Here is a 27,947-nt window from a genome sequence, read left to right on the forward strand (position 1 = left end):
TATGTTTTGAGTGTACCTTAAAATATGAAAATGACCTATCAAATTAAAAAGACTTTAAAATTAATGTCTAATTTGGGCAAAGCTTTATTTGTTAGCATTAAACCAGTGAACAAATGAATGTGTGAAACTGTCTAACTGCCTGAACGTGATCAAGTTTTTTAATGATGAGATTGCAGAAAATGAGTCTAGACCAGGTGTGTCAAACTCAATTCCTGGAGGGCCGAAGCCCTGCACAGTTTAGTTCCAACCCTGCTCCAACACACTTACCTGTAGGTTTCAAACAAGCCTGAAGGACTCAATTAGTTTGATCAGGTGTGTTTAATTAGGGTTGGAACTAAACTGTGCAGAGCTGCGGCCCTTTTGGAGCTGAGTTTGACACCTGTCCTGTAGACCATTGCAGATTTAGTTCAGAGGATGAGCTGTAGTGTTTTAGCAGTTGTGAACATTAAATCATGGCTTTTATTACAAACATTTATTCCTTTCCTTCGGCTTAGTCTCAAATTTTTTTTGAGGTCGCCACAGCGGAATGAACCGACAACTATCCCAGCATATATATTACACACATACACATTTATTACACACATACACACTCATTCACACACTCATACACTACGGCCAATTTAATTAATCAATTCACCTAAAGCGCATGTGTTTGGTCTGTGGGGGGAAACTAAAGCACCCAGAGGAAACCCACACCAACACGTGGAGAACATGCAAACTCTTCACAGAAACCCTTAGTGACCCAGTTGGGATTTGAACCAGCGACCTTCTTGCTGCGAGGCAACAGTGCTAACCAGTGAGCCACCATGCAGCCTCTTTATTCCAAACAGTTGAGTATAATGTTGTTGATGTCTGAAGGGGCCAGTAGAGGGTGATCTTGGACCGTTTTCCAAAAACTACAGCGAATCTCATCATTATATGGGCAAATCCCTGCTGAAACAACTGCTTAAACCAGCCTAGCCTGGTTAGCAGGTTTTAGCTGGTTGACCTGCCTGATTTTAGAGGGGTTTTCAATAGTATCTGGATGCAGCCTTTATGATGCAAGCTGAGATTGCATCACTCAGCGATGCAATGTCAGACACAATGCACTCAAATGGAGCGAGTGACATCACTGTGACGGGTGGGGTTAGGTGAGCTTATTAAAAAGCATTGGATGCAGCTCAAATTGCACTGCACCAGGTCTGCATCCAGACCCTCTTGGGGTTTTAGTCATTAACAGGCTGGTGTCCAGCCATTTCCAGCCTGGTCTTAGCTGGTCAGGCTGGAAAATGACCAGCTAAATCCAGCTAAAACCAGATTGCAGCCTGGTTTAAGCTGGACATAGCTGGTTCTGGCTGCACTCCCAGCTTGACTAAGCTGATAAAGCCAAGACCAGGCTGGAAATGGCTGAACACCAGCCTGTAAATGGCCAAAACCCCTCTTAAATCAGGCTGGTTGACCAGCTAAAAACCAGCCAACCAGCCTAGGCTGGTTTGAGCTGTTCTTCAGTAGGGAAAACAGACATTGTTCTTAATTTCTGAACATCGACATAAGTTTAGAGCTTTGAAAACACACAAGGATGAGGAAACAACATCATTTTTTATTATATTGTGGTGAGACAAAGCCTCAAAATCTCCAAAAACAACCACTAAAATAGTTTACACTCGTCACAAGAGAAAAAAAACAAACAAAAAAAAACATTAAAAATGTAGTTTAGCACTGGTTACAAAACTATGTGTTATTGTCTAACCTTTCCGTTTCCATGTGCTTATTGAATAATGCTACGCAGCATTTTAATGGTGGTCAAAGACGCCTCCTAGAAATGTCCAGCAGGCTCAGTGTACTCACTAGCATTTCATCAATCGTTTTCTACAGGTTTGATTTTGATGTGAATCCCATTGAGAGATCGGAGAACGACTTGAGGGATCATCTTCGGGGTGTGATCGGGGTCTTTAATGAGGTAATATCTCTTCAGCGTCAGCGCCACTGCTACTTTCATCTCATTCATGGCGAAGTTCTGCCCAATGCAGTTTCTGCAATCAAACACACATCAGAGCTCTATGGAAACAAAGCTGCATCCCAAATCGCATACTTATGCACTATTCTACGCCATTTTGTAGTATAAATAGTGTAAGTAGTGTGTTCACACTGAAAACTATAAAAATAATAAGTGCACTTTAATTACCCGGATGATGCACTCATTCAGCCGCTAAAATGAAGTGTGTAATGATGGACACTTCACGCACTCAACGACCGCAGGTTTGCTTACATAGTGGAAGGGGCGGAGCTATCGGACGCACATGTTGGATAACTTTATTTATTTTGGATGGTGAAAGCAAAATTCTCCTACCAGAGTGATTATAGCGCCTCCCGATGGTGAATGCGGTTATACTCACGGCAGGTATTATTTGATAATTCGGTCGTTTATTTCACTGATTTGGCGACCGTCAAACGTCATCAGGGAAACGGTTTAAATTTCCGCTTAGTAAAAAAACATTAGTGTGCCATTTGGGACGACACCACATACATATACTATCCTGTTGAGTGTGTAAGTGCATAAGTACATAGTGCATGAGTGCATAGTGTATAGTGTGCCATTTGGGACGCAGCTGAAGTGTGTAATGATGGACATTCACGCACTCAACGATTCAAAGATTATATAATACATGTATAAATAAATACATTAAATGTACATACATTAAAAAAAATCTAAATAATAAAAACTTTCAAGGATTCAAGATGCTGATGACCCTTAAACGCCTCACTAGAGTCAGCTGTGCACATTTTGCTGATTAAATGAAAAACGAAAGTCGGGGAGAAGCCGAATTCTGCCGCCGTTTTCATATCAAATGTAAAGAGGACAGAATTTGGTTTACAGTTTATGAGCTAATCAGAAAAGTTTTAGGGGGGCTGAGTAGAAATATTGGGGGCTACAGCCCCCCTAAAATAGGCCTAGCGATGCCCATGGTGCCAAATATGTTCTAGGAGGTACTTTTTTTGCAGTTTTTGTTTTCACGGATCCATCAGAGGCCACTTTGTACGCTTTTTGAAATCTCACATTTCTCTTGTAAGTGCCAATCGTGCCTGCTGTTCTCACGTAAATCCACCAGAGGCTGCTATTGACTGAGGCCCCATTTACACCTGTGCGTTTTAAAACGGCTTTTTAGATCAAAAACGATCCGCGTCCACACTAGCGTTTCACCTAGTGTTTTTGAACTTATCTCCGTCCACACTACACCACCAAAAACGTTTATCACGTGACCATTCGCACACTTTGGGCATGTATAAACAGGAAGCATGTGTCTTACTCAGCATTTGGTTATTGTTTGTCAACAAACGCCGGTTGAACATTAAACGCGATGGCAAAGAAAGCAAGAGAGGTATTTTTGTGGACAGACGACGAGGTCGAGTTGTTACTAAACGTAACAAATGAATAACTGCACAATGGCGCCTAAAACAGACAATAGTGCAAACAACGCTCCCATTTCTGTGTCCATGTTGTTGTCTACAGTGAAGGCTGGTCTGCTGTCTTCTGGTAGCGTTAAAGCCATGTGTTATAGTCATGTGATAGGGGCTTGACCAATAAGGGAAGGATACGCAATGACACAAAAGCCCCAATCAGGTAGCGAATCTCAGCATCCCCACCTCCATTTTCAGATGTCTCCGTTTTCCCCCATCCACATTGAGACGGAGCAGCAGCGTTTTAGAATGAAAACAGGCTCTCCAGCGTTTTCAAAACGCTCCGTTTTCGGCACTCAAAACTCCGGCGTAGTGTGGACGGATGGCGTAACCGTAGCAAAACTTATTCGTTTTCAAACTAAAACGCATTAGTGTAAACAGGGCCTGACTGACTGACTGACTGACCAATCGACTAACCCACCACCCTCCTCCTTCCCCGAACCCAACCGAAAACAATCCATAAAAAGAAAAGCCCTCGTGACCGCCTGATTTTTACCAGGTTTTCAGATTTTACCATGTTCTCACTCTGTTATTTACTTGTTTAAGCCACTGGACAAATTGGTAACCACGGTAAAGGCGTCCATACAGTCATACCTCCCATAGCGTTCGTTCTATACGTTCCTCTGCCTACATAATTCGCTATTTTAGAAATATATATAGGGCTACGTTTTTTAGGGCTTCGAATGAGCCTATGCTTCACTTACTCTCAAGTAGTTCCAAACATATTTAGGTTTCTTTTTTTCTGTTAAACTAAAGAAAAAAAAGATATTTCGAAGAATGTTAGAAACCGGTAACCATTGACATCCATTGTGCACTGTAAAAAATATTTGTTAATTAACAGTTTCTGTATTTTGCGATTAATTTGCAGATAATTTACAGTTGTGAATTGCATTATGGGATGTTGATCTCTGCTCTGTTGGGTTTTGATGTTAAAAATTCAACTCTACAGTTTAACAAAGTGACTTTTATTCGTTGACATTTTAGTAGTTTGAAATAATATCATGTATAAGAAATAATGGGAAATAAGCGTTTAAAATAACAGAACTTGTGCTGCAGTTTATTTCAAGGTGTTTGTAGTGTAATAAACAACACCAACCCAGACAATATAGCACTTTAAACTACTAAAAATGTTCATAAAAGTCACTTTTTTTTTTACTTTTCAAGGTTAAAGGGTGTTAGAAGAAAGATCAAGCTCCTATAATGCAATTCGAAAGCAGAAATATACTGAGACAATAAAAACATGAATCACAAAATGCAGAGAACTGCTAATTTAGGGAGATTTTTTACAGTCAATGGTTACACGTTTTCAACATTCTTCAAAATATCTTCTTTTAAGTTCAAGAAATAAAATATATTTGGAACAAGTGAAGGGTGAGTAAATAATGCCAGAATGTTCTCTTTTGGGGGAACTATCTCTTTCAATACGATATTTTCAGGTGTATTGACTACTCAGCATTTCTTTCCTAAAGTTTACGCTCTCGTGTGGGTTGAAATAAGGTCAGAGCAACAGACACTCCAAACCAAACAACAGCTCTATTCTGCGTGCGCTGAAATCGGAGTGAATGACCCACTTGCTAAAACGTTCATGTCTTAAACACTCCGGGTTACAAACCTGGGTCCAGCAGAGAAGGGCACAAAGGCATGTGGAGACCTGTTAGCGACGTTCTCAGGCAAAAACCTCAGGGGATCAAATTTCTGCAAAACATTTGCGAATAAAGCACATTAAAGAAACATATTTTAATGCACATAAGACTTTTAAAATGTATTAATATGATTATATCTACTTTTTTTAGTTCCTATAGCAAACACAGAGACTTTCCACACACACATAAACAAACAAACATGACTCTTCACCACAAAATCAGTCAGAAATTGAGATTTATATCTGAAAGCTGAATAAATTTGCATTTAGTGCGGTAATAATGAGTTCTCAATCTCTTTATTAAAATACATCCAGAAAATACAGGTTCTAGTTTTTTTTTTTTTTTTTTTGAGGGGGGGGGGGGGTCTATTTGTTTGATATGAAAGAACGAGTTTGAGAAAGATGGAAGGATGAATAAAAGACACTGGAGTTTCTGTCTTGGTTTGATCTGCATTTCTGCCAGAGCTGTTGTATTCAATATTGCCAGACAAGCTTAAAATCGTCATGTAATTCCTACTGGAAAGCAGCTCATTTGTAATAGTTTTATTTTTCAGCAGGATAATGATCCCAAACACACTGCTAATGTAATGAAATCATATTTGGAGCCGTTAAAACAAAGAGAGTGATAAAATGGCCTGCACAGAGTCCACACCTGAATATTATATAGTATGTATAGGCATTATTATTGGCAGTATATGAGATTCACTTGGAGAGAAATAGAAAGATAGAAGATGCTAAATCTAAGGAAGAACTCTTAGAAATGCTGAATATTAAATAGCACATTTCAGAAAAGGCACAACACAAAAGTTCAATCTGTTGGTTGGTGCTAAAGAGTCACGTTTAACAGACTTTTATTCTTGAGAAAATCACCTTTAAAGTTGTATAAATGAAGTTCTTAGCCATGCACATTACCAAGTATATTATTATTATGTGTATATATGCTGAGTATTTTATTAAATATATTGTTATTAATGTTTCCCAGTACTGGGTTGCAGCTGGAAAGGCATCTGCTTGGTAAAGCATATGCTGGAATAGTTGGTGGTTCATTCTGCTGTGGCAACGCTTGATGTGTACGGGACTAAGCCGAAGAAAAATGAATGAATGAATATATATTTTTAATATATTTTTAGGGGTTTTCAGCTTTAATGACAGGACAATGAAGATTAACAGACAGGAAATTGTGGGGAGCAGAGAGAGGGGAAGGATCAGCAAAGGACCTCATGCCAAGAATCGAACTCGGGTCGCCGAGCACCTGGGTGCTATATGTCGACGCACTAACCACTAGGCTATTGGCACCAACAATGAATGAATATTGTTATTACGTTATTATCATTCACTTAATCTGACTGTGGGGCGACACAGTGGCTCAGTGGTTAGCACTTGCCTCACGGCAAGAAGGTCGCTGGTTCGAGTCTCGACTGGGTCAGTTGGCATTTCTGTGTATGTAGGTGAACTGAATAAACTAAATTGGCCGTAGTGTATGAGTGTGTGTGAATGAGTGTATATGAGTGTTTTCCAATACTGGGCTGCAGCTAGAAGGGCATTAAAGAAACATATTTTAATGCACATAAGACTTTTAAAATGTATTAATATGCAAACACACTGCTAATGTAATGAAATCATATTTGGAGAAAAAAACTGCCGTTAAAACAAAGAGAGTGATACAGAGTCCACACCTGAATATTATATAGTATGTATAGGCATTATTATTGGCAGTATATGAGATTCACTTGGAGAGAAATAGAAAGATAGAAGATGCTAAATCTAAGGAAGAACTCTTAGAAATGCTGAATATTAAATAGCACATTTCAGAAAAGGCACAACACAAAAGTTCAATCTGTTGGTTGGTGCTAAAGAGTCATGTTTAACAGACTTTTGATTCTTGAGAAAATCACCTTTAAAGTTGTATAAATGAAGTTCATATGGTTCACTGTGTAAACCATATGCGGGATAAGTTGGCGGTTCATTCTGCTGTGGCGACCCTTGATGAATAAAGGGACTTATCCAAGGGAAAATGAATGAATGTTCTGGTTGTGCGAATTTTGGTTATTATATCACAGAGGGGTCAAAACTTTTACTTGTAAATAAGTACCGCCTGTACAAGAAATTGCTGTGGTTATATAAATTGCTGATTTCATGACGTCTAGATTTTCAGCATTTCTATCTCTAACTCATCAAATATGAGTAAATGATTGACTGTTTTCAGACGAAGCTTCTCATATCACGTCAGAGAACATGATCGTCATGCGGATCCAGTACTGCCGCCATTAAAATGAAATATTATGTAATTAAAAATGTATTTAAAATGCAACTTTAGAGCCTTTTCACAACTTGTTATTTGTTACAGTTGTCATGTGCAGTGAGTGATGCATTGCATATTGGAGATGTAAAGAAAATACTCATACATATGGATTCTCCCACACTGTGGAATTCATGTGGATCCCATAAATGCTGACTCCAATGGTGCAACCTGTGGAAGAGTAAAAGAGTTGTTTTAGGTGTGCAGTTACAGTATGTATTCAGCAGTGGTGAAAAGAGTATCGGAACAAGGTAAAAGTACCTAAAAATGTAGTGCAAGAAGAGTAAAAAAATATCTGTGCTGTTCTAAACACTACTCAAAGTATGAGTAAAAAGTAGCCCATATTTCACCTTATACCTGCCAATTGAAAGTATACACTGTGAAAAATATCTGTTAATGACCGGTTTCCATGCGTAGTGACTCACAAACAAGTGTTTTTCAATTATTTGCAGTTGTGAATTGCATTATGGGATGTTGATCTCTGCTCTGTCCACTTTTGATGTTGAAAATTCAACTCTACAGTTATCACGATCATCAGCGACCTCTAACCACCAGAGGTCGCTGAAAAACATTATCACTCATACAAACTACAAATCTGCCAGTTTATTGACTACAACAGGGGTCTCAAACTCGCGGCCCGCGGGCCATTTGCGGCCCTCAGTGCAATATTTTGTGGCCCGCGCTGACCGCTGTACACTTACAGAATCAGCGGAGCGGGGAGAGAGAGCGCTCCCCGCTCCGCTGATTCTATCCGTACACAGCGCGCTTGTCACTCAATGCACGTTGTCGCGCGCGTTCTGATCAGCTGTGTTGTCGCGCGTACTCAAGAGCGGTGTTATCGCACGCCTACTGAAGGGCGGGACCGAGGGTGTGTCGCGTCGCGGAGGCACTTTTCATCATTTTGGAAGGGCACTTTCTATGCAAGACTAAAAAGGGCATGTGCACTGCACAGGTTGAGCCCTATGTGTGCACGTGCCTGCCCTGCATCTTATATATATTGATATTATAGGTAGATACAGACTGGTACAGACTGATGTGACTGGAGTGGGGTGGGGATGTTTTATTTATACATATATACACCTTTTTTTAGGTGAGGGAATGGAAGTTTTGAGTGAGTTCCCCCACTTTTTTCCCTAGGACTTCAATAAGTCAAAGTACAGGTCTAGACTTAATGATGATCATCTTCAAGCCATACTGAGGGTCTCAACTGCTTCCGCTCTAAAGCCAAATGTGGTTCAGATTTGTGAGAAGAAGCGCTGTCAAGTCTCTGGCAGCAAGGAGTAGGCAAAAGATGCCATGTTCAGAAGAACTGTTCATAATCTTCACTCAATGTTCTATTAATGTTCAGGACACTTCATGTTCAGAAGAAATAATTAAAACTGTTAATAATGACATTTGAGGACTTTTTTTTGTGAAATCCCTTATGCGGCCCAGCCTCACCCAGACTTTGCCTCCTGCGGCCCCCAGGTAAATTGAGTTTGAGACCCCTGGACTACAACTTCATACATACTCTTCGTACACACACACCTGCTTCCTCATTTAGACTGATCACACTCGCACCACCTGAGCATTGTCAAAGACTGATTACACACACTATTTAAGCAGCACACACACTCATTCACATGCAGAGTCTTGTTAACTGTAAAGTAACACTACAACGCGTTTTCCTTTTCTTGTTTCTCTGTGTTTTGACCTTAGCCTAGTTTATCCTTTTGTCCTTGTTTGCCGCCTGCCTTCTGACCTCTTGCCTGTTATTTGACTACGATTCTGAACTGCCTCCATATACCTGTTTACACCTGTATTGACCATTGCTTGCCTGACCACTGATTAAACCTGCATGTGGATCTTACTTCTGTTCTTGGATTGGCTAATCGGGAGGACCGGGCCCGGTGGGCCGGTCCGTTTTTTGGCCGTGAGGGCTGGTGTCCCTAGCTCCAGAATTTGTTGCTCTCAGCAGTCACACTTTTTAAATTTATTTATTTATTTACTTGACCACAGCCTTCTTATTCATTATTTTACCGCAGCTCTGCTCTTTTTATATATAACCAGCCTGCAGGTTAATGATGATATAACTCAGATGAGTCACCTCCCAATATTCAACTGTTGTGGTACAGTGGTTAGCACATTAGATTACGACGCTACTGACCCGGGTTTGATCCTCGTCTGAGTATGTTTTTTTTTTTTTTCATTTTTATTGTTAAGACATATAATACTGTAAGGGTTGTTGAACATTTGAAGTTCTAAAGCAGCTGTTTTCTCAAAAAAAAGACGTGATTGTGTAATTAGAAACTGAATTGGAAATGACCTTATTTTAATATAGTCAGCCGTGAACTGATGTGGGCCGGTTTGAGGCTTGAAACTCCAAGGCTGAAAAGGAGTCCCACTCCGGCCCTGCTTGAGGCTGTAATCGTTGCCAGATGTGCATCAACAAAGTATTGAGCAAAGGCTGAGAATGCTGATGTACATGTGATTTTACAGCTTTTTATTTGTAATAAATTTGCAACAATTTCAAAAACTCTTTGTTCACGTTTTCATTATGGGGGATTGTGTGTAGAATGCTGAGGAAATAAATTAATTTAATCCATTTTTGAATAAGGCTGTAACAAACAAATGTGGAAAAAGTGAAGCGCTATCAATACTTTCCAGATGCACTGTATAAGAAATAATGAGAAATAAGTGTGTGAAATAACAGAAAATGTACTGGCATTTTATTTAGCGCAGGTTTTTGTTGTGTAATAAACAACACCAACCCAGACAATAAATCACTTTTTAACTATTAAAAACTTTTCACAGTTTAAAATTGTTGGAAGAAAGATCAAGGTCCCATAACAAGCAATCCAAAAGCATGAATAAACATTAAAAAAACAATAAAATTTGAATCACAAAATACAGAAAACTGCTAATTTAAGCACTGTAGCAGCAGTTTACATCAGTGCATTTCAATTTAAGGGTCTTTCGTGTGTAAATTAAATTATTATTAATTAAACTTATTATTCTACTAGTGTTTAGCACTGTCGCCTCACAGCAAGAAGGTCGCTTGTTTGAGTCCCGGCTGGGTCATTTGGCATTTCTGTGTGGAGTTTGCATGTTCTCCCCGTGTTGGCGTGGGTTTCCTCCGGGTGCTCTGGTTTCCCCCACAGTCCAAACACATGTGCTATAGAGAAATTGAATGAACTAAATTGTCCATAGTGTATGAGTGTGAATGTGAGTGTGTATGGGTGTTTACTGGGTTGCAGCTGGAAGGGCATCCGCTGTGTAAAACATATGACGGAATAGTTAGTGGTTCATTCCGCTGTGGGGACCTCTGATAAATAAAGGACTAAGCCGAAGGAAAATAAATGAATGTAGAAAAAAATGAACATATTAAGTATTAACTGCAGGTTGAAGTATAAAAGTGTCAATAAAGCACTAATAATTTCCTCAAGTAAAATGGTTTTAAAACTTCTTATTAAAGCACAAACTGAAGTGAAAACTACTTAATTACAGTCATTTGAGTATTTGTAATTCATCACATTACATCACTGGTACACTGTGAAAAATGCTGGGTTCAACACAATCAATTTGTGTTGTGACAACATGAAGGAATTAAGTTAGCTAATTAAAGTGGATTGAACATAAAAAGTCGTCCCAAAAAACCCTCAAGATTGTGTTGTTTCATCTCATTTTAAATAAATAGCTTGAATAAACAGCAAACTTTCTTTTCTGAGTGTACTCACTCAGCCTACGTTGGTGTTTTGTGACGAACTGATAATGCTCCGTGTCATGTTGCGTATGCCAAGTAACTGAACAACAAGCCACTGAGTTAATGTTCAGTCAGATGTTCTCTGAGTTAGAGGTCACCATGTCTGTTTATAAGTCAAGAGGGTATAAAACAGGCTGTCAAACTTCATTCGGCGGTGAAAACATAGCAATTACATTGGATGGTGACCAGAGATGTTGTCAAGCTGTATAAAATACCAATTTAACAGTCATACAATATAGCATTGTGTAAGGAAAATATCAGAATGCCATGACTGAAATATTAGAAATAAGAAAATTAGTGTATTAGTGTATAAATGCATGGGAACAGCACTAGCTCGGCATATACCCCATGTTTCCCTGATAAACTTCCGGTGACCTGTTATTGTGAATTTTTTTCCATTTTATATGGTTCCTTTTACAGCATTAATGTTGTAATGTCATTCAAATACCATCAGTTAAACAGACATTGCCATTCATTTAGTTAATCAAGCGTAAAACGAGACAAAAAGCCGTTTACTCGCACACACCCGTCAGAATCAGCAGGCTAGCGCGGAAGCTCCATTGAATATACCGGGGTAAAATAAATGCTCATATTATAAAGACTTGGTGGGGGAAATGTCATTTAATGCAGTGCTTCTTGGACAACCTGAGACCCACTTTATATCGGATATCACTCAGCTATTGGAGATCGCTGATTTTTAAAGAAAACACCGATTTTGCATAGGTTTACAGTTTACCGGAAACGACTAACCCAAGTTTCTGGCAAATTAAAAGTCCTGTTAGTATGCTTCAGCATATTCCCTATTTGATATTACCCTTAAGGTACATCGATAGATTAAGCTGTATTAATAATATTGTGGCTCAAAAAAGAAAAATGGATCAATAATATTATTATGGTCTCTATAGTGAGTGTGTGTGTTTATAGTAATGCATTTTGTTTATTTGTTTGTTTTATTAATTCATTAATCTTTATTCATTTTAGACAGGGCATATACCATGTGCTATACAATAAAAGTATGTGAAAATAACTGAAAATATATTTATATGAAAAGGGTTTTTAAACTAAATATAGATTTTTTTTATCAATTTTCAATTTTTTTTATTTATTGATTTTTATTTTTATTTTTTTGGAATAAATTGCGATAATTTAAAAGTAATTAATTAAATAAATTAAAGCCACATTATTTAGTCTGATTCCAGCGACGCTCCAGGGACAGACAAGTCTTTGCTGAGGCCATCTTCCAGCCTAAACCACGACGAATGAAGTTCTGCACAAGACTTTTGGCCAGCGGAGAAATTAAAATGGTCGTGCCCAAGTCTGGTTCTGGTCTGGAGTCTGGTTCTCTCAAGGTTTTTTTTCTTCACTCCCATCAGGTGAAGTTTTTTTTCCCTCTCCGCTGTCGCCACTGCCTCGCATGGTTCAGGATTGGTAGAGCTACGCATCGATGAATTTGCTCTTCAGTGTTGAACTCTCAGTAATGATTAAATCACACTGAACTGAGCTAAACTGAACTGAACTGAACTTAAACACTAAAACCTGAACCACACTGTTCCAGTTACTGAACCACACTGTTCCAGTTACTATGACCATTTATGTGAAGCTGCTTTGACACAATCTACATTGTAAAAGCACTATACAAATAAAAAAAGCTGAACTATTTCATTTACCAGAAACAAAAATATATTATTACACTGAATTCATACTGTAGCTGACGCTGATTGGTCAGCTTGTAATTTTGTTTATTGTTTTGAATGTCATTATTTGAATGTGTATTCGTTTGTTACTAATTTCTTTGTTTCCGGTTGGCCTGAGTGGGAAGTCTCATTGATTCTCATTGATTGATTTAACCTGCGAGAGTTTGTATGCCAGAGGATAGTGAGATCTCAATGCACCTGTTAAGTGCTTTTGCTAAATCTATAGCTGGTTATCAGGCCAACACGGTAAACTAAAATTGTTTTATATATTATTTGTTTATTTGATTTCCTTTTGATTGTGTTTTGTGAAACATTTGGTTTGTTTATTTGTTTATCTTTAGTTTTCACGATGTTCAATAAAGAGAATCCATATGGACATCAGTATTTGGAAGCGTGGACTGTTTTAATAACCGGCGGGTAGCTATACATACATTTTTTTGTGTGCCACCCTAAGATTTGATGTGGCTGCTTCTGGCCACCCCTAAGAAAATGTTCGGGGGCACCACTGGCTACTTTACTTTGCATTCAGGCCAGTGCAGTAAGAGACTGCATTATCATCAATAACGTTACCCGTTTAGCACAAAAGTTTGTAACATACAAAAACGTAAAAAACTAAATCTTACCTATGAAATGTTCTGCCTTTGTGCTTTGTTTTCTTAGTTTGCTCGTTACTACACCCGTACACAGCGCTAAAGTCCAGCATCTTCACATTGGCTTTGGTCTTGACTAGTGCGGTTGCATGACTTTTGTCCTAGGAGCACTGTACAAATGTGGCTATTGACGCATGCTCCCCTACTAGCAAAGAACTCTGGCCCAGATTTGGCATAAAGCTGGCACAGCATGCATTTATCCGGCACTGGCATACTGCATGTGGGCCAAACATGGCCCGGGTTTGGCAGAGGTGGCACAGTCTTTAAGGCGGCTCACAAGATTTGGACCAGATGTAAAACGTAGTATTTGGCCCAGATTTAAAAAATTGACATGTGGGCCACGTGAGTTTGGCCAGTCTTGACCCACATTTAAAATAATTTTTTGAGTAAAGAAAAAAATTCTACCAATCAGGTCACTTTGAGGAAAAAACACACCTATAGTGTGCCTAAAGCGCAACGCTTCATTGATTTATCAATTTTATTGCAATCGTGACCACCACCCTATCTGGCCCAGTTCAGGCCCAGTTATGAGTTATTAAAGACTTGGCTCAGATATGGTCCGTGTTTGGCCCTTGTCCTGAAGCCAGATTTGGTCCAGCATGTACCGTAGTTCACTGCAGCATGTGGGCCAAGCAAAACCTGATTGTTTGGGCCAGAGCTGGGCCAGAGAAATTTTGCTATGTGGGTCAGGGGCTGTATGCGATATCCAGTGTATATATCTATGCAATCAAGGAACTTTGCAAGTATTGATATCATTACTCCTGGTAAAAACAAATCCTTCATTAATATAGTTCCTATTCATATCAGCCCAGAAAAAAGCAACTTTCGACATAACTACAGAAGATTCAAGCTTTAAATAGGTTAATTATCAAAACTTTTTGGTCATTTTTGAGCAAGATGCTAATGGTCTAATCCGATTCAATGATCTATGCTAAGCTAAGCTAAAAGTGCTTCCCCAAGACCCGGAGATTGGCTGAACGGATTCAAGAATGGTCGTATTGTTGTAATTGTTGTAAAATGAGCCTTTTTTCCCTTAAAGGGCCATGACACCCCCCTCTTTCGGTTAAAGTCTACTTCAGAATTTTTTCAAAAGATGCATGATTAATGGGCGTGGAGCTCCACGAGCATCGGGCAGGAGTGGGCGTGGCCAGCAGGGGAGAAGGAGAGCGAATAACTGTTGTTGTCAGTTAGCTCACAAAATGAGACACAAAGAGGAGACGCATGAGTTTATAGTTTACAAAGTTAAAATGCAAAGAAATGAACAGTGATTTAATGCCCTGCTACATTTGTTATTCGTAATTCATATACAGACAACCACAATTTATATCATTATAAAGATGTGTGTTCATGTAAACACTATAAATGAGGACTTCTCCCTCAATCCCCGTATCCAGCAGACTCAGTGCAGCAGGTCTCCTGACCTGTCTATTTTAACCAATAACCCTGCTGGTAATTTGGAGGATTTAGGCAAACACAGCAGCACGGCGATGTGTCTGAATGTGAACGAACTCCTGATAAAACACAGCGTCCGCCATTCTCTAATTCTCGTGCTGCTCTCCCGACAAAAATGCTAGCAGCACGCACACAGCTTTGCTGTATGATCGGCCCTGACAAGATCGCGGGGGAAAACATGCAACAAACCCCGTGGATGATGGAAACAAACGCATATGAGCCTTCATGAACGGCTAAATACTGTGCCGTGGTTTCCGTGTCTCTCAGCTCGGGCTTGACACTGGCAGGTCTGGCAGGTCTCATGAATAATAAAGCAGCCGGCGCTTCTCATAGGATAAGAAAACTCCGCTATGAATAATAATGAGAAACCGACGCGTCATCATTGCACTTGCAGTACTGCGCTACGTCGCCGATTTTGATCCCGCCCCAAAAATCATTTTAAACCCGGAAGCTGAAATTAGCTGACAAAAGCTCAAAATTATCGAGTTTTCCCCACAATTAAAGCTGACAGGTGCTAACATTGTCTTAACTGAAGCTCAACACACACACATCTGTTAATATAAAAGAAAAAAGTTCTCCGGGGTGTCCTGAACCTTTAAAGACTAATGATATGCGCTAAATGTTAATTTCATGCAGACTTTAACAACTTTAAATCAGAAATTGCTGTAGATTTCCTATATAATTACACAAGACGTTAAGCTACGCTGAATTAGACGTGAGACTATCTTGCAAATCATACTCCGACTGTCTTGATTTACACCCATCACACCTTCCAGAACATATCTTTTAACACGTAGGAGAGCCTTCTGGAGATATTTTATGGCATTATTTGGTATTTTTAACTTACCTTCAGGTACAGTTCGTCCATCAAAGAAAGTCAAGGGTTTGGTCAGCTTCCGTGATATTCCTGGCACAGGAGGATGAAGCCGCAGTGATTCTTTAATGCACATTGTGGTGTATGGAATTTTATTCAGGTCTTCCCTAAAACAGGAGTAGAGAGGCAACATGTCAGATAAATATATTGTAATTGCAGTGTTACCAAGTGAAGCATTTAGTAGTAGTGTCATCTAGAGCTCAGCACATGGCTAAGTGCACTTAGAGTGTGTCTAAATACACTTTCGCTATTTTAAGGAGGGGAAAAATGGTTGCTAGTTCGAGCCTCGGCTGAGTCAGTTGGCATTTCTGTGAGGAGTTTGCATGTTCTCCATGTGTTGGCAAGGGTTTCCTCCGGGTGCTCCGGTTTCCTGCACAAGTCAAAACACATGCGGTACAGGTGAATTGGGTAGGCTAAATTGTCCGTAGTGTATGAGTGTGAATGAGTGTGTATGGGTGTTTCCCAGTGATGGGTTGCAGCTGGAAGAGCATCCGCTGTGTAAAACATTTCTTGGATAAGTTGGCTGTTCATTCCGTTGTGGCGACCCCTGATTAATAAAGGGACTCAGCCGACAAGAAAATGAATGAATGAATATGAGTTATGACAGTACCACTCCAGCGTGTCTTTTCCATCCAGAGCTTGCTGGATCTCCTGCCTGCATTTCTCCTGGTGCTCGGGATTACAAGCCAGATTATAGAAGATCCAGGATATTCCACTAGCCGTGGTGTCGTGGCCCTCAAACATGAACGTGTCCACTTCAGCTCTGATGTCCTCGTCTGACAAACCCTGCTGATGCTCGTCCTGTGGGCGGCACACAAAAATCAGTCCATGCCATCGCATGCATTACGTAAAAAAATGTCAGATGTTTATTTTGTGTGAGTGTTTGAGAATCTCATACTCGAGCAGACAGAAGAATATCCAGAAAGTCTAAATATCGTCTGTTTTTAACAATGCCCTGCTCCTCCTCCATCTTCAAGACTTCTTTCCTCTTTCTGATAACTTCCGCTAAAAAACAGATGAAGGAATTGAAATGACATGATAGGTTTGAGTCCTACACCATTTAAACATTTGGGGTCAGTCAGATTTCTTTCTTTTTACTGCTTTTATTTGATTAAAAATATATACAGTTGACCCACCTGAATATTAGCCCCCCTGTTTATTTTTTCCCCAATTTCTGTTAAACGGAGAGAAAATTTCTTCAATTGGTAACACTTTACAATAAGGTTCATTAGTTAATGCATTTACTAACATGAACTAATCATGAACAACACATGAACAGCATTTATTAATAATAATTGAACATTTACTAATGCATTATTAACATCCAAGTCCGTGCTTGTTAACATTAGTTAATGCACCATGAGTTAACATGAACTAACAATGAACTACTGTATTTTCATTAACTAACTTTTACTGACATGAACAAATACAGTAGTAGATGTACTGTTTATTGTTTGTTCATGTTAGTCAATGCATTAGTTAACATTACCTTATGAACCTTATTGGAAAGTGTGACCCTTCAAAATATTTTTAAATTTATTTTATCTTTTCCATGATGACAGTAAATAATACTTGACTAGATATTCTTCAAGACACTTCTATACAGCTTAAAGACATGTAGGGCTTTATTTTGACGGTCCATGCGCAAAGTGCAAAGCGCAGACAGGGTTCAACGCCAAGGATTTTTTCTACTGGCCCGATCGGACCAGTGGTTCAGATTTTTACTTGCCCTGCCAATATTTTCACTGTCCTTACCAAAAAAATAAAAAATAAAGTGAATAGCTATTTCTTAGCCACAAATTAAAAAAAAAAGAAAAATGTGTCAAAATGTTTGTAAATCAAGAATTTAAATATTTAAAATGTTAATAAATGTATAATGAGCAAAATTCAAAGGGCTCTATTTTAACGGTCCATGCGCAGAGCGCAAAACGCAGGGCGCAAACGCTTTCAGGGCGTGTCAGAACGCGTTTTTGCTAGTTTAAGGACGGGAAAATCTGCTTTGCGTCATGGCGCATGATCTAAAAGGGTTGAGTTTATTTTCTTAATGAGTTATAGGTGTGTTTTGAGAATAAACCAATTAGAGTCTCATCTCCCATTCCCTTTAAGAGCCAGCTGCGTCACACCAAGAGCGCATTCGCTATTTACAGGACGCAAAGTAAGTCTAAGTGAAAAAAATTAGCATTTCACAAGGAAACAGTTAAGAGTTTTTTAACAGAAAACTGTTAAACAGAGCATCTACTGCGTGAGAATGAGAGATAATGGAACTACTTTCACATTCGCTCTTGGATAGGGAAACCTTTACGCACAGACATCAATTAGCCTGTAAATAATTAATTTAATCTGTTAAGCGCAAATATTCATTTCAAAACTATTTCTAAATTCTGTTCTAATTTCCAGCAAACGAATAAATGAACAATAATAACAAAATGTGCTCAAAAACCTGAGTTATATCCTAAAACACATGCTGTGCCCCATATGGTCTAAAACCTGAAAGGTGGGCAAATCTAAGCTTGTTTTTAATAAAACAAATATACATATGGATATAATAAATAATACTGCTAATAATAATAATAACATTATACAAAAGCAAATTGTTATGAATGAACTGAAAAAGCCTCCCGAGATGAAGAAGACATAAAAGCAGTGATTTTTCATATTTATGTAGGCTAGAAAATAATATGTTTTGTAATATTTTTATCCTTTATATTTATATTCTATATCTATTCTTATTATATCCTATATATATCCTTAATATTTACATTTTTTCATATGTAAAGATATTTGCCTATTGCTCTCTTGTGCGTATTAAGCAGTGCGTAAGCGAGGCGCAACTCTGCGCCGGAGTTTAGACCGTTACAATTGTTTTGGCAAATAACAAACTTGCCAGCATATTTCCTAAAAGTCTGAGGAGTAACAAAAATCTGAATAATATATATCTTTTTACATAATAATTATTTTAATAATGATAACAATAATAATAATGAGATGCGGGTGGTCAGCACTGTGGCCTCACAGCAAGAAGGTCGCTGTCTGAAGGTGGATCCAGGTAGATGCTGCACACTGGTGGTGGATGAGGAGATTCACCCTTAAAGGGCACATAGGTTACCCCTTTTTTCATATTTATTATAAGTATTTTGTCTCCCCAGAATGTGTCTGTAAAGTTTCAGCTCAAAACACCCATCAGAGTATTTATTAGAGCTGTTTGAAGTGTCTGTATTATAGCTGGGAAAAGGTTGTTGCTGTTTTTTTGCACTGGGCCTTTAAGGCGAGTCATCCCCCCCACCGTTCCCACGTGCCTGTCAGCAACATGCCTCAACACGCCCTCGGCTGCCTCAGGAAGCAGATCTCACGTAAAGTTTGTGAGAAATACTACAGTAAGAACTTTACCAATCAGTATTTGATGCATTTTTTGTGGAGTTGCAACAATGAGTTCACGCACACACAGCGCAGACACGCAGACACACACACACACATACCACAGACACATAGCGCAGACACAAACGCACATACATAGCGTAGACAGTCAGACACACAGACACCCACATATATAGCGCAAACACACACACACAGAGACAGTGAGAGAGACACAAGGCTATGCTGATGAAGTGAATCTGAAGTGAATCGCTGTACTTCATTACACACGTGTACACGTTTTAAAAACATGTTAAACTTGTAAAACTCACTCTTGATCACGTCTGATGATGATTGATGATCCTAGCAAACTGAACAGACCTTTTATTCCCGGTTGCTTTGCACTCGTCCTGTTTTGTCGATATGAGTATATGCATTACTACGGAGACATGTTAATGCGCGCAGCTGTCAATCAATATTGGTGGGCGGGGGGACCGCGCTCATACGTAAAGTTGCAGTCGATCTGAAAACCGCTCCAATTGGTCCAACGTTTTTATATTGTTAAATTTGAAAAAAAAAAAGGACTGGGTTTTTTTATCACCCCAATATGACAGTATATACACTATACCTACACACATGTCTGTCCAAACAGCTTGAAAAGTAGATTTTTCACCATATGTGCCCTTTAAAAAAAATGCGTGAAGCACGTTGTCCAGAAAAGCGCTATATAAATGTATGAATATATTAAAAATTATTATAAAATAAGGATCTTTGGGGAAACTTTAAATAAAATGTCCAGCACAGAATCCCAAAAATGTTGCACCCCTGGACATTCCCACATCATATGTAAAAAGGTATCAGGATGCTCTGGTAAGCGGATACATTGTTTTACAGATTACATTTGCAGTTTCTGTGAAAATCTGAGGGTTTGAGCCTCCTCATGTGGTGGATTGTCAAAGAAACGTCACCTGTGTGATTGTGTGCAATGCTGGCTGCCTTCCTGAACCGATATCCATGTGGACTGAGATGAAATATGGCCTTGCTGTGGTACGGAAACACTCTGAACCTGAGGTTCACCAGGTGGCAGAGGTCAAACACCGCCTGGATATACGGGTTGGTTCCACTGCAATGAGATCAGAATGGTATTACTGACTTTACAAATAATCAAGCAAATAATATTGTCATGTTTTAGGAATTAAAATGTTAAAATGAAGTGAGTTTTTCCTTAAAACAATGGCAATTTGCACATTACAGCTGCACATATACCATTGTATATAGTAATACACCTGTACTTACACTTGTCAATTTGTAAAAATGCATTCACTGCTTACTTCTATTTTTAAAATATATTTATTATCTTTTTTTTCAAGAGTTCACACTTAGCTGATGATCCATCAAGGTATCAAGGGATCCTCGAGCCTGGGGCTTCCCCCCGTTCGCAGAGCTAGAGGGGAGCCTGAGCTCGGTGGATCTCAGAACTCCCCGGCTGCAGTAGCTAAGTGAACACATGAGAAGGGGGGCTAAACAAGTGCTTGATTGTTATGCATGATGTATAACTTTAGACGGTGGGAGGAAACCGGAGAACCCGGGGAAAACCCATGAGGACACGGGGAGAATATACAAACTCCTCACAGAAACGCCTACCGGCCAGGCGAATTCAAAGGGGCAATAGTATTCTTGCTGTGGGGCTCACAGTGCTAACCACTGGGCCGCCATGCCGCCCAATCAATGGTAAAGGAGGAGAATTGGGGAGGAAGGGGGGTTTCTTCCAAACAAAGATAAAGTGGACTGAAAACTGTGGTTCTTTATAGTAGCTTAGGGCTCATATGATTGGAAGATAATGATTAGCTAATACTAGACCAGCCGTGATAAATCATAAGCACGTGATCCTCTCGAAATTAGTTTATAAACAAACTTCACTTGTTCTGTCTCTGTAATTCTGTTGCACTGTAGAAGCTCTGTCATGAAAACAAATTCCTCATGTTTGAACATACCTGGTATTAAATCCTGATTCTGATTAAAACAAGCTAAATAATCTGCTATTGTGGTAAGCAAAATAATCTTGTTTTTCCTTTTAACATTAAATTATTTCACTAACCCCATTGGCCAATTATTGTGCTTGTTTAAAGGAAACACTCGCTTCATTTTGGCATTTACTTCTGAAAACAAAACAAGATTGTTTGCTTGTCTAGAAGATGCTTCATGATTTAAGAACTTTTAGATATTTGAACTAGAAACAAGACAAAAAGAAACACTTTTTTTTGCAGCATAAGTGACTAAAGGAAGCGTGACTGAAAACTGACCTGTCTGTCTGACAGTTGCTGTTACAGCTGAATGCGCATTTCATGATGCTGTCCAGCGTCATGAGACTTACATGCTTGAACAGCTCAAATGACTCTTCTGATCTGGAGTGAACTTCCCATTTATCCTAGAAGACAACAACAATCACAATGCATTCATTGAAAGGTTCTGTGATGATGTTCCCACATTTATTAACAATCTAACATTTCTGTTTAAATTAAAACAATGTATAATTCAATGTTTTATTCTATATTCTGTGTATTATTATTATTAGGACCTCACATTTCAGAACACTACACTCACCGGCCACTTTATTAGGTACACCTGTCCAACTGCTTGTTAACGCAAATTTCTAATCAGCCAATCACATGGCAGCAACTCAACGCATTTAGGCATGTAGAGATGATCAAGACGATCTGCTTCAGTTCAAACTGAGCATCAGAATGGAGAAGAAAGGGGATTTAAGTGACTTTGAACGTGGCATGGTTGTTGGTGTCAGACGGGCTGGTCTGAGTATTTCAGAAACTGCTGATCTACTGGGATTTTCAGCCACAACCATCTCTAGGGTTTACAGAGAATGATCTGAAAAAGATAGAATATCCAGTGAGAGGCAGTTCTGTGGGCACAAATGCCTCGTTGATGCCAGAGGTCAGAGGAGAATGGCCAGACTGGCTCCAGCTGATAGAAAGGCAACAGTAACTCAAATAAGCACTCGATACAACGGAGGTCTGCAGAAGAGCATCTCTGAACACACAACACGTCCAACCTTGAGGCAGATGGTCTACAGCAGCAGAAGACCACACCGGGTGCTGCTCCTGTCAGCTAAGAACAGGACACTGAGGCTACAATTCACACAGGCTCACCAAAACTGGACAATAGAAGATTGGAGAAACGTTGCCTGGTCTGACCAGTCTCCATTTCTGCTGCCACATTTGGATGGAGGATATTTTCTTGGCACACTTTGAGGCCATCAGTACCATTTGAGCATCGTGTCAACGCCACAGCCTACCTGAGTGTTGCTGCTGACCATGTACATCCCTTTATGAGCAGTGTCTCCATCTAATGATGGCTACTTCCAGCAGGATAACGCACCATGTTATAAAGCGCAAATCATCTCAGACTGGTTTCTTGAACATGACAATGAGTTCTCTGCACTCAAATGGCCTCCACGGTCACTAGATCCACAGTCATCACCTTTGGGATGTGGTGGAATGGGAGATTCGCATCATTGATGTGCAGCCGACAAATCTCCAGCAACCATGCAATCATGTCAATATGAACAAATATGTCTGAGGAATATTTCCAGTACCTTGTTGAATCTAAGAATTAAGGCCGTTCTGAAAGCAAAAGTGGGTCCTACCTAGTGCTAGTAAGATGTACCTAATAAAGTGGCCGGTGAGTGTAGTTTTTGTGAATGAGCATTAGCACATCTGACATCTTTCGCGCTTTGAATCAGCATGATCATAGTCTTCAGATTTTTTATTTATTCGTTTTGTCTTTTGAACAGTTTTTGCTACTAGTGTTACTCCATTCATTATTATATAAGTTTTTAAAAAAGACATAGATGAGTGTAAAATGCTGGTGATTAGATGTATAAGTTCTAGAGATGCCACATTTGTAGTCATTCATTCCTGTCTGTTTGATCAATAGTCTATATGTTTATTATTGTTTGATATCTTTCATATTTTCAGCCAAAACTACAGCCTAGTTTTAGCCAAAATGTCTATGCTTAGACCTCTAATAAACAAACCAAAAAGGGCATGCTGGCACTTCATAATGTTAGTTAAGTTGCTCAAACAAACTGAGCAATTATATAATTATAGCACAGGCACAGTGTTTACAATTTAAGCCAATCCTATGATCATTTTACCAAACACCACGACTAGCCTATGTTAAACTGATTGCGCCAAAATCAGGCAGATGTTATCTAGACTGAAGCCAGAGGTTCTGTGTGCTCATACACTGTAGAGTCTGACATAACAAACACTTCAACAATGGTGAGTAAGCATAATAATAATATTTTCATTTGACGTACAAGCATGACTTTAGTTGAATCAGAAATAAGTTTCACGTAAGGCTTCAAAACGTCATAATGGAAACCAGGAGTGAGCAGTCGTCTATGCCGAAACCATTTCTGTCCAGCGGACACCAGTAAGCCATCGCCTGAGGAGACAGTCAAAACATTTCTTCAACCACAGATACTTTTAGTTTTATATTATTGTTATTGAAACCACATCCTTTCTAATAAAGCTTTAGTTTTAATGAACATCTGGATATACCTCGGCATTACTGAATAATGAGAGTTCAGTATATAGAAAAATAACACCCTGAGCCTAAGACACCATTGTTTCTTTATTCTCATGTAAATCCCATGTAAAAAAAAAAGGCCAAGCAAAACAAAACACAGTTACATTGCACATAAGCTCATTAATATGCATGCCATATTGTTTGGGAACAATGTTTTTTACTGATATTGCAACAATACCCCCCCCTCCATTTTTTAGTTTTTTAAGCTTGTATTAAACATATTGGGCCCTATCATACACCCGGCACAGTGTGGCGCAAGGCGCGGCGCAATAGTCTTTTGATAGTTTCAGCTTGGCGCAAGAGTGGTTTTGAGGAATTGCGCTAAGCTGTTTAAATAGCAAATGCATTAGAGCTCATTTGTGCGCCCATAGGCGTTCTGGTCTAAAAAGGAAGGCGTTCTGAGGCGGACCGCTGGCGCGTTGCTATTTTGAGAAACTATAATAGATTTTTCATTAGACCAAAACAAACCTGGTCCAAACTCCGGCGCAGAGTTGCGCCTTAATTACACACTGCTTAATACACACAAGAGAGCAATAGGCAAATATCTTTACATATGAAAAAATTAAATATTAAGGATATATATAGGATATAATAGGAACAGATATAGAATATAAATATAAAGGATTAAAATATTACAAAACATATAATTTAAACATATTACACTTACATGCCTGTGTTTTTATTTCTGAAATAAATACGGCGTTTCATGATTAATCATGATTAATTACCAAAGAAAAGTGTGATCAATTACTTAATCACAAATTAAATAAACTTGCCTTGCCTTTATATCACATTTTATCTGTTTTTATGTTTTGTTTTGTTTTTACGCATTTTTATTATTTGTTTTCATTTTTATTTTACTTGTTTCTTTTATTCTTGTTTATGTAAAGCACTTTGAATTGCCATTGTGTATGAAATGTGCTATATAAATAAACTTGCCTTGCCTTGCCTTGCCTAATGTTTTTAATCAATTGACAGCCCTAATTTCTAAATGTATTGTTTAAAAACTATTCAATAATTATGATTATAGAGTGATATGAAACATGAAATCATGATCATCTTTTTTGCAATATCACCCAGCCCTAAAATGAATCCAATTCTGAAGATTTTTTCCACTTACCTAAGCCACATAACTAACATGAAGACATCAGAGAGCAATTTACCATATTGAATTCCCTTTAATTCTAAATCTTTGCAGAAGCAATAGTTGAAGAAACACCCAATAATAAACCCAGAATGAATGTAATCATTAAAACAATGGTGAAAAAAACAACTTACCTAACCATGGGATGAAAAACTTGTATGCGTAGTCATCTTTGGGTTCTGCCAATGACACAAAATGAAGTCATTTTTATGATGCTTGTTGCAATCACTGGTGTTTTTGAAGGAGTTATAAGTCACCTGTGGTTGTGAGAATGGTCTTCACATATGACGGATGGTGGATGTTCAAAACAGCCAACGACGGGCCAAACCATAGAGGGAAGGCAAACTGATACAGTTCCATCCACTTGACGATCTTCTCTAAATCATGTCCATCCTGGCGGAACTGCAAATAATTCAGAAAGGCAAGAAAATGATTGACGTGCTTCCAACATAAACGGCGCTCTAATGTTATTCATCTCACATGAAATCCTCCAGTAGCAGCTGAAGAATGTGAGTGCAATGCAAGGCTGTTCTGTTCACTGGCATACAATATAATTATGTCATTGAACAGCGAATAGCTGAGGTGAATAGACACAGACAGCTCAGAGACAATAATCAGATTGATTCCCTCCAGTGAGGAGGTCAAATACAGGGAACATTTATTCATCCATTGCATAGTACTCCTGAATTATTTAATATATAAACACGTGATAAACTGTGTACAGAAAATGTTGGCTAGTGTTTCTATGAAGTTCTCTTGCATGAGCAACCACTCTTCAGGAACATGAACAGAAAAGAGTTCATATATAATGTTGGTGGAATTCATTCATTTTCCAGGCTTAGTCTCTTCTTTTTCAGGGGTCACCACAGCAGAATGAACCGCCAACAATTCTGGCATACGATTTACATGGCGGATGCCCTTTCAGCTGCAATACAGTACAGTAACACCCATACACTCTCATATTCACACACACACTCATAGCATCCGGAGGAAACCCACGCCAACACATGGAGAACATGCAAACTCCACACTGAAATGTCAACTGGCCCAGCCAGAACTCGAACCAGCGACTTTCTTGCTTTGAGGCGACAGTGCTGAATATAATATCGGAATATATGGCAGCAGAGTGGGTAGCACAGCCACCTCACAGGAAGAAGGTTGCTGGTTCGAGCCCTGGCTGAGTTGGCATTTCTGTGTGGAGTCTGCATGTTCTCCATGTGTTGGCGTGGGTTTCCTCCAGGTGCTCCGGTTTCCCCCACAGTCCAAAGACATGCGCTTTAGGGGAATTGTGGTATATGCGGTAAGCTAAATCGTCTGTAGTGTTTGTGTGTGAATGAGTGTGTATGGATGTTTCCCAGTGATGGGTTGCAGCTGGAAGAGCATTTGCTGCGTAAAACATATGCTGGATAAGTTGCCGGTTCATTCCACCGTGGCGACCACAAATTAATGAAGGGACTAAGCCGAAAAGAAAATGAATGAATGAATATATATATATATATATATATATATATATATATATATATATATATATATATATATATATATATATATATATATAGAATATACATAGTTCATGGAATGTTTTAGTTGGACATTAAACATTAACATTATTACAATAACAATGTAAAAAATACAAATAATTGATCAATTTCAGCATTATGAATCTGAGATTTGCAGTATATTTTGAAACATAAATTCAGAAAGAATGTATATTGACAGTATATTAAAAATATCTGTTTATATATTTCCAAAACAACATAATAGGGATCAGAAAATGATCAATTTCTGTGTTTCTGTGTGGAGTTTGCATGTTCTCCCTGCCTTCGTGTGGGTTTCCTCCGGGTGCTCCGGTTTCCCCCACAGTCCAAAGACATGCGGTACAGGTGAATTGGGTTGGCTAAATTGTGTGAATGTGTGTGTGGATGTTTCCCAGAGATGGGTTGCGGCTGGAAGGGCATCCGCTGCGTAAAAACTTGCTGGATAAGATGGCGGTTCATTTCGCTGTGGCGACCCCGGATTAATAAAGGGACTAAGCCGACAAGAAAATGAATGAAAGTATATATATATATATATATATATATATATATATATATATATATATATATATATATATATATATATATATTTTTTTTTTTTTTTTTTTTTTTTTTTTTTTTGTGGGTGCGCTATCTCTTTAGTGATCCTTTAAGCTGTTAAATATCACCATTTTTTTAAATATACAAGTATACATTCGTTCAGTGAAAACTTGTGACACGCTCCCTAAATTGTTTGACTTTGACTATTCGGTCTGAAAACGCATACAAATATTCCTACTTGAATACAACATTAGCACTATTTAACTGTGAACAACACTTTGATAGTCATTGGCTGCTTATATAATTTCCTAATTTAGAATTTGCAATGCTTTTCTTAAATAGTTATATTATTAAGGAGAAAGTCCGAATGTGTGAATATAAAACCAACTTTACCTCAATTGCTTCCCTCCTAAAATTAATGTAAGTGCCGTTAGCGCCATTTTACTGTTGTTATGTAACTGTAGCTATGTGTTTACCTCCTTAACGTGTCCAAAGAGCCAGTGTGCAGGAGGTCCAGGGAAACGCTCCATAGTTTTCACCCCCTTTCTCCTCACAATCAGTAACTTCACCACTGTCAGCAAACACGCCAGAAAGATGAGCGCAAAAACATGATTGACGGAGAGCACAAACGGAGAAATCCCGTAGAGCAGCATGTCGAGAAGCGTCTGGTGCTGCTGTCATTGACCTCAGTGTGGGATTCAGAGAGAGAGAGAGAGAGAGAGAGAGAGAGAGAGAGAGAGAGAGAGAGAGAGAGAGAGAGAGAGAGAGAGAGAGAGAGAGAGAGAGAGAGAGAGAGAGAGAGAGAGAGAGAGAGAGAGAGAGAGAGAGAGAGAGAGAGAGAGAGACGGCCTTTCTTTACAATCAGTAAACCTTTTCTTCATTGAGATTCATGAGAGCTATCGGATAGTAGCTGATTAAAAAACTTAAGGCAAGACAAGTGAATTTCCCGGTTAATTTCTGAAAGTTTTATGAGTTTTT

General features: G+C 38.9%; 1 protein-coding gene and 1 long non-coding RNA gene across 6 annotated transcripts; one reads left to right on the forward strand and one right to left on the reverse strand.

Moving 5' to 3' along the window:
• The first annotated feature begins 65 nt into the window (after positions 1 to 65).
• On the forward strand, positions 66 to 1,686 carry LOC141378144 (uncharacterized). Its single transcript, XR_012391913.1, has 2 exons — positions 66 to 194; positions 391 to 1,686. It is a non-coding gene; the product is annotated as an uncharacterized lncRNA (long non-coding RNA).
• On the reverse strand, positions 1,560 to 27,672 carry cyp4t8 (cytochrome P450, family 4, subfamily T, polypeptide 8). Of its 5 annotated transcripts, none has more exons than XM_073924697.1 (13): positions 27,446 to 27,662; positions 25,152 to 25,296; positions 25,029 to 25,073; positions 23,479 to 23,606; positions 21,446 to 21,570; positions 20,111 to 20,265; positions 16,690 to 16,796; positions 16,402 to 16,592; positions 15,765 to 15,898; positions 7,486 to 7,550; positions 5,051 to 5,133; positions 1,791 to 2,012; positions 1,560 to 1,724 (listed from the first exon to the last, which is right to left on the reverse strand). In XM_073924697.1, the coding sequence occupies exons 1-12, from the start codon at positions 27,620 to 27,622 to the stop codon at positions 1,838 to 1,840; spliced, it is 1,530 nt and encodes a 509-aa protein (XP_073780798.1). In that variant the 5' UTR covers positions 27,623 to 27,662; the 3' UTR covers positions 1,560 to 1,724; positions 1,791 to 1,837.
• Positions 27,673 to 27,947: the final 275 nt, after the last annotated feature.

Source organism: Danio rerio, chromosome 16, assembly GCF_049306965.1.
Source record: "Danio rerio strain Tuebingen ecotype United States chromosome 16, GRCz12tu, whole genome shotgun sequence".
NCBI lineage: Eukaryota > Metazoa > Chordata > Actinopteri > Cypriniformes > Danionidae > Danio > Danio rerio.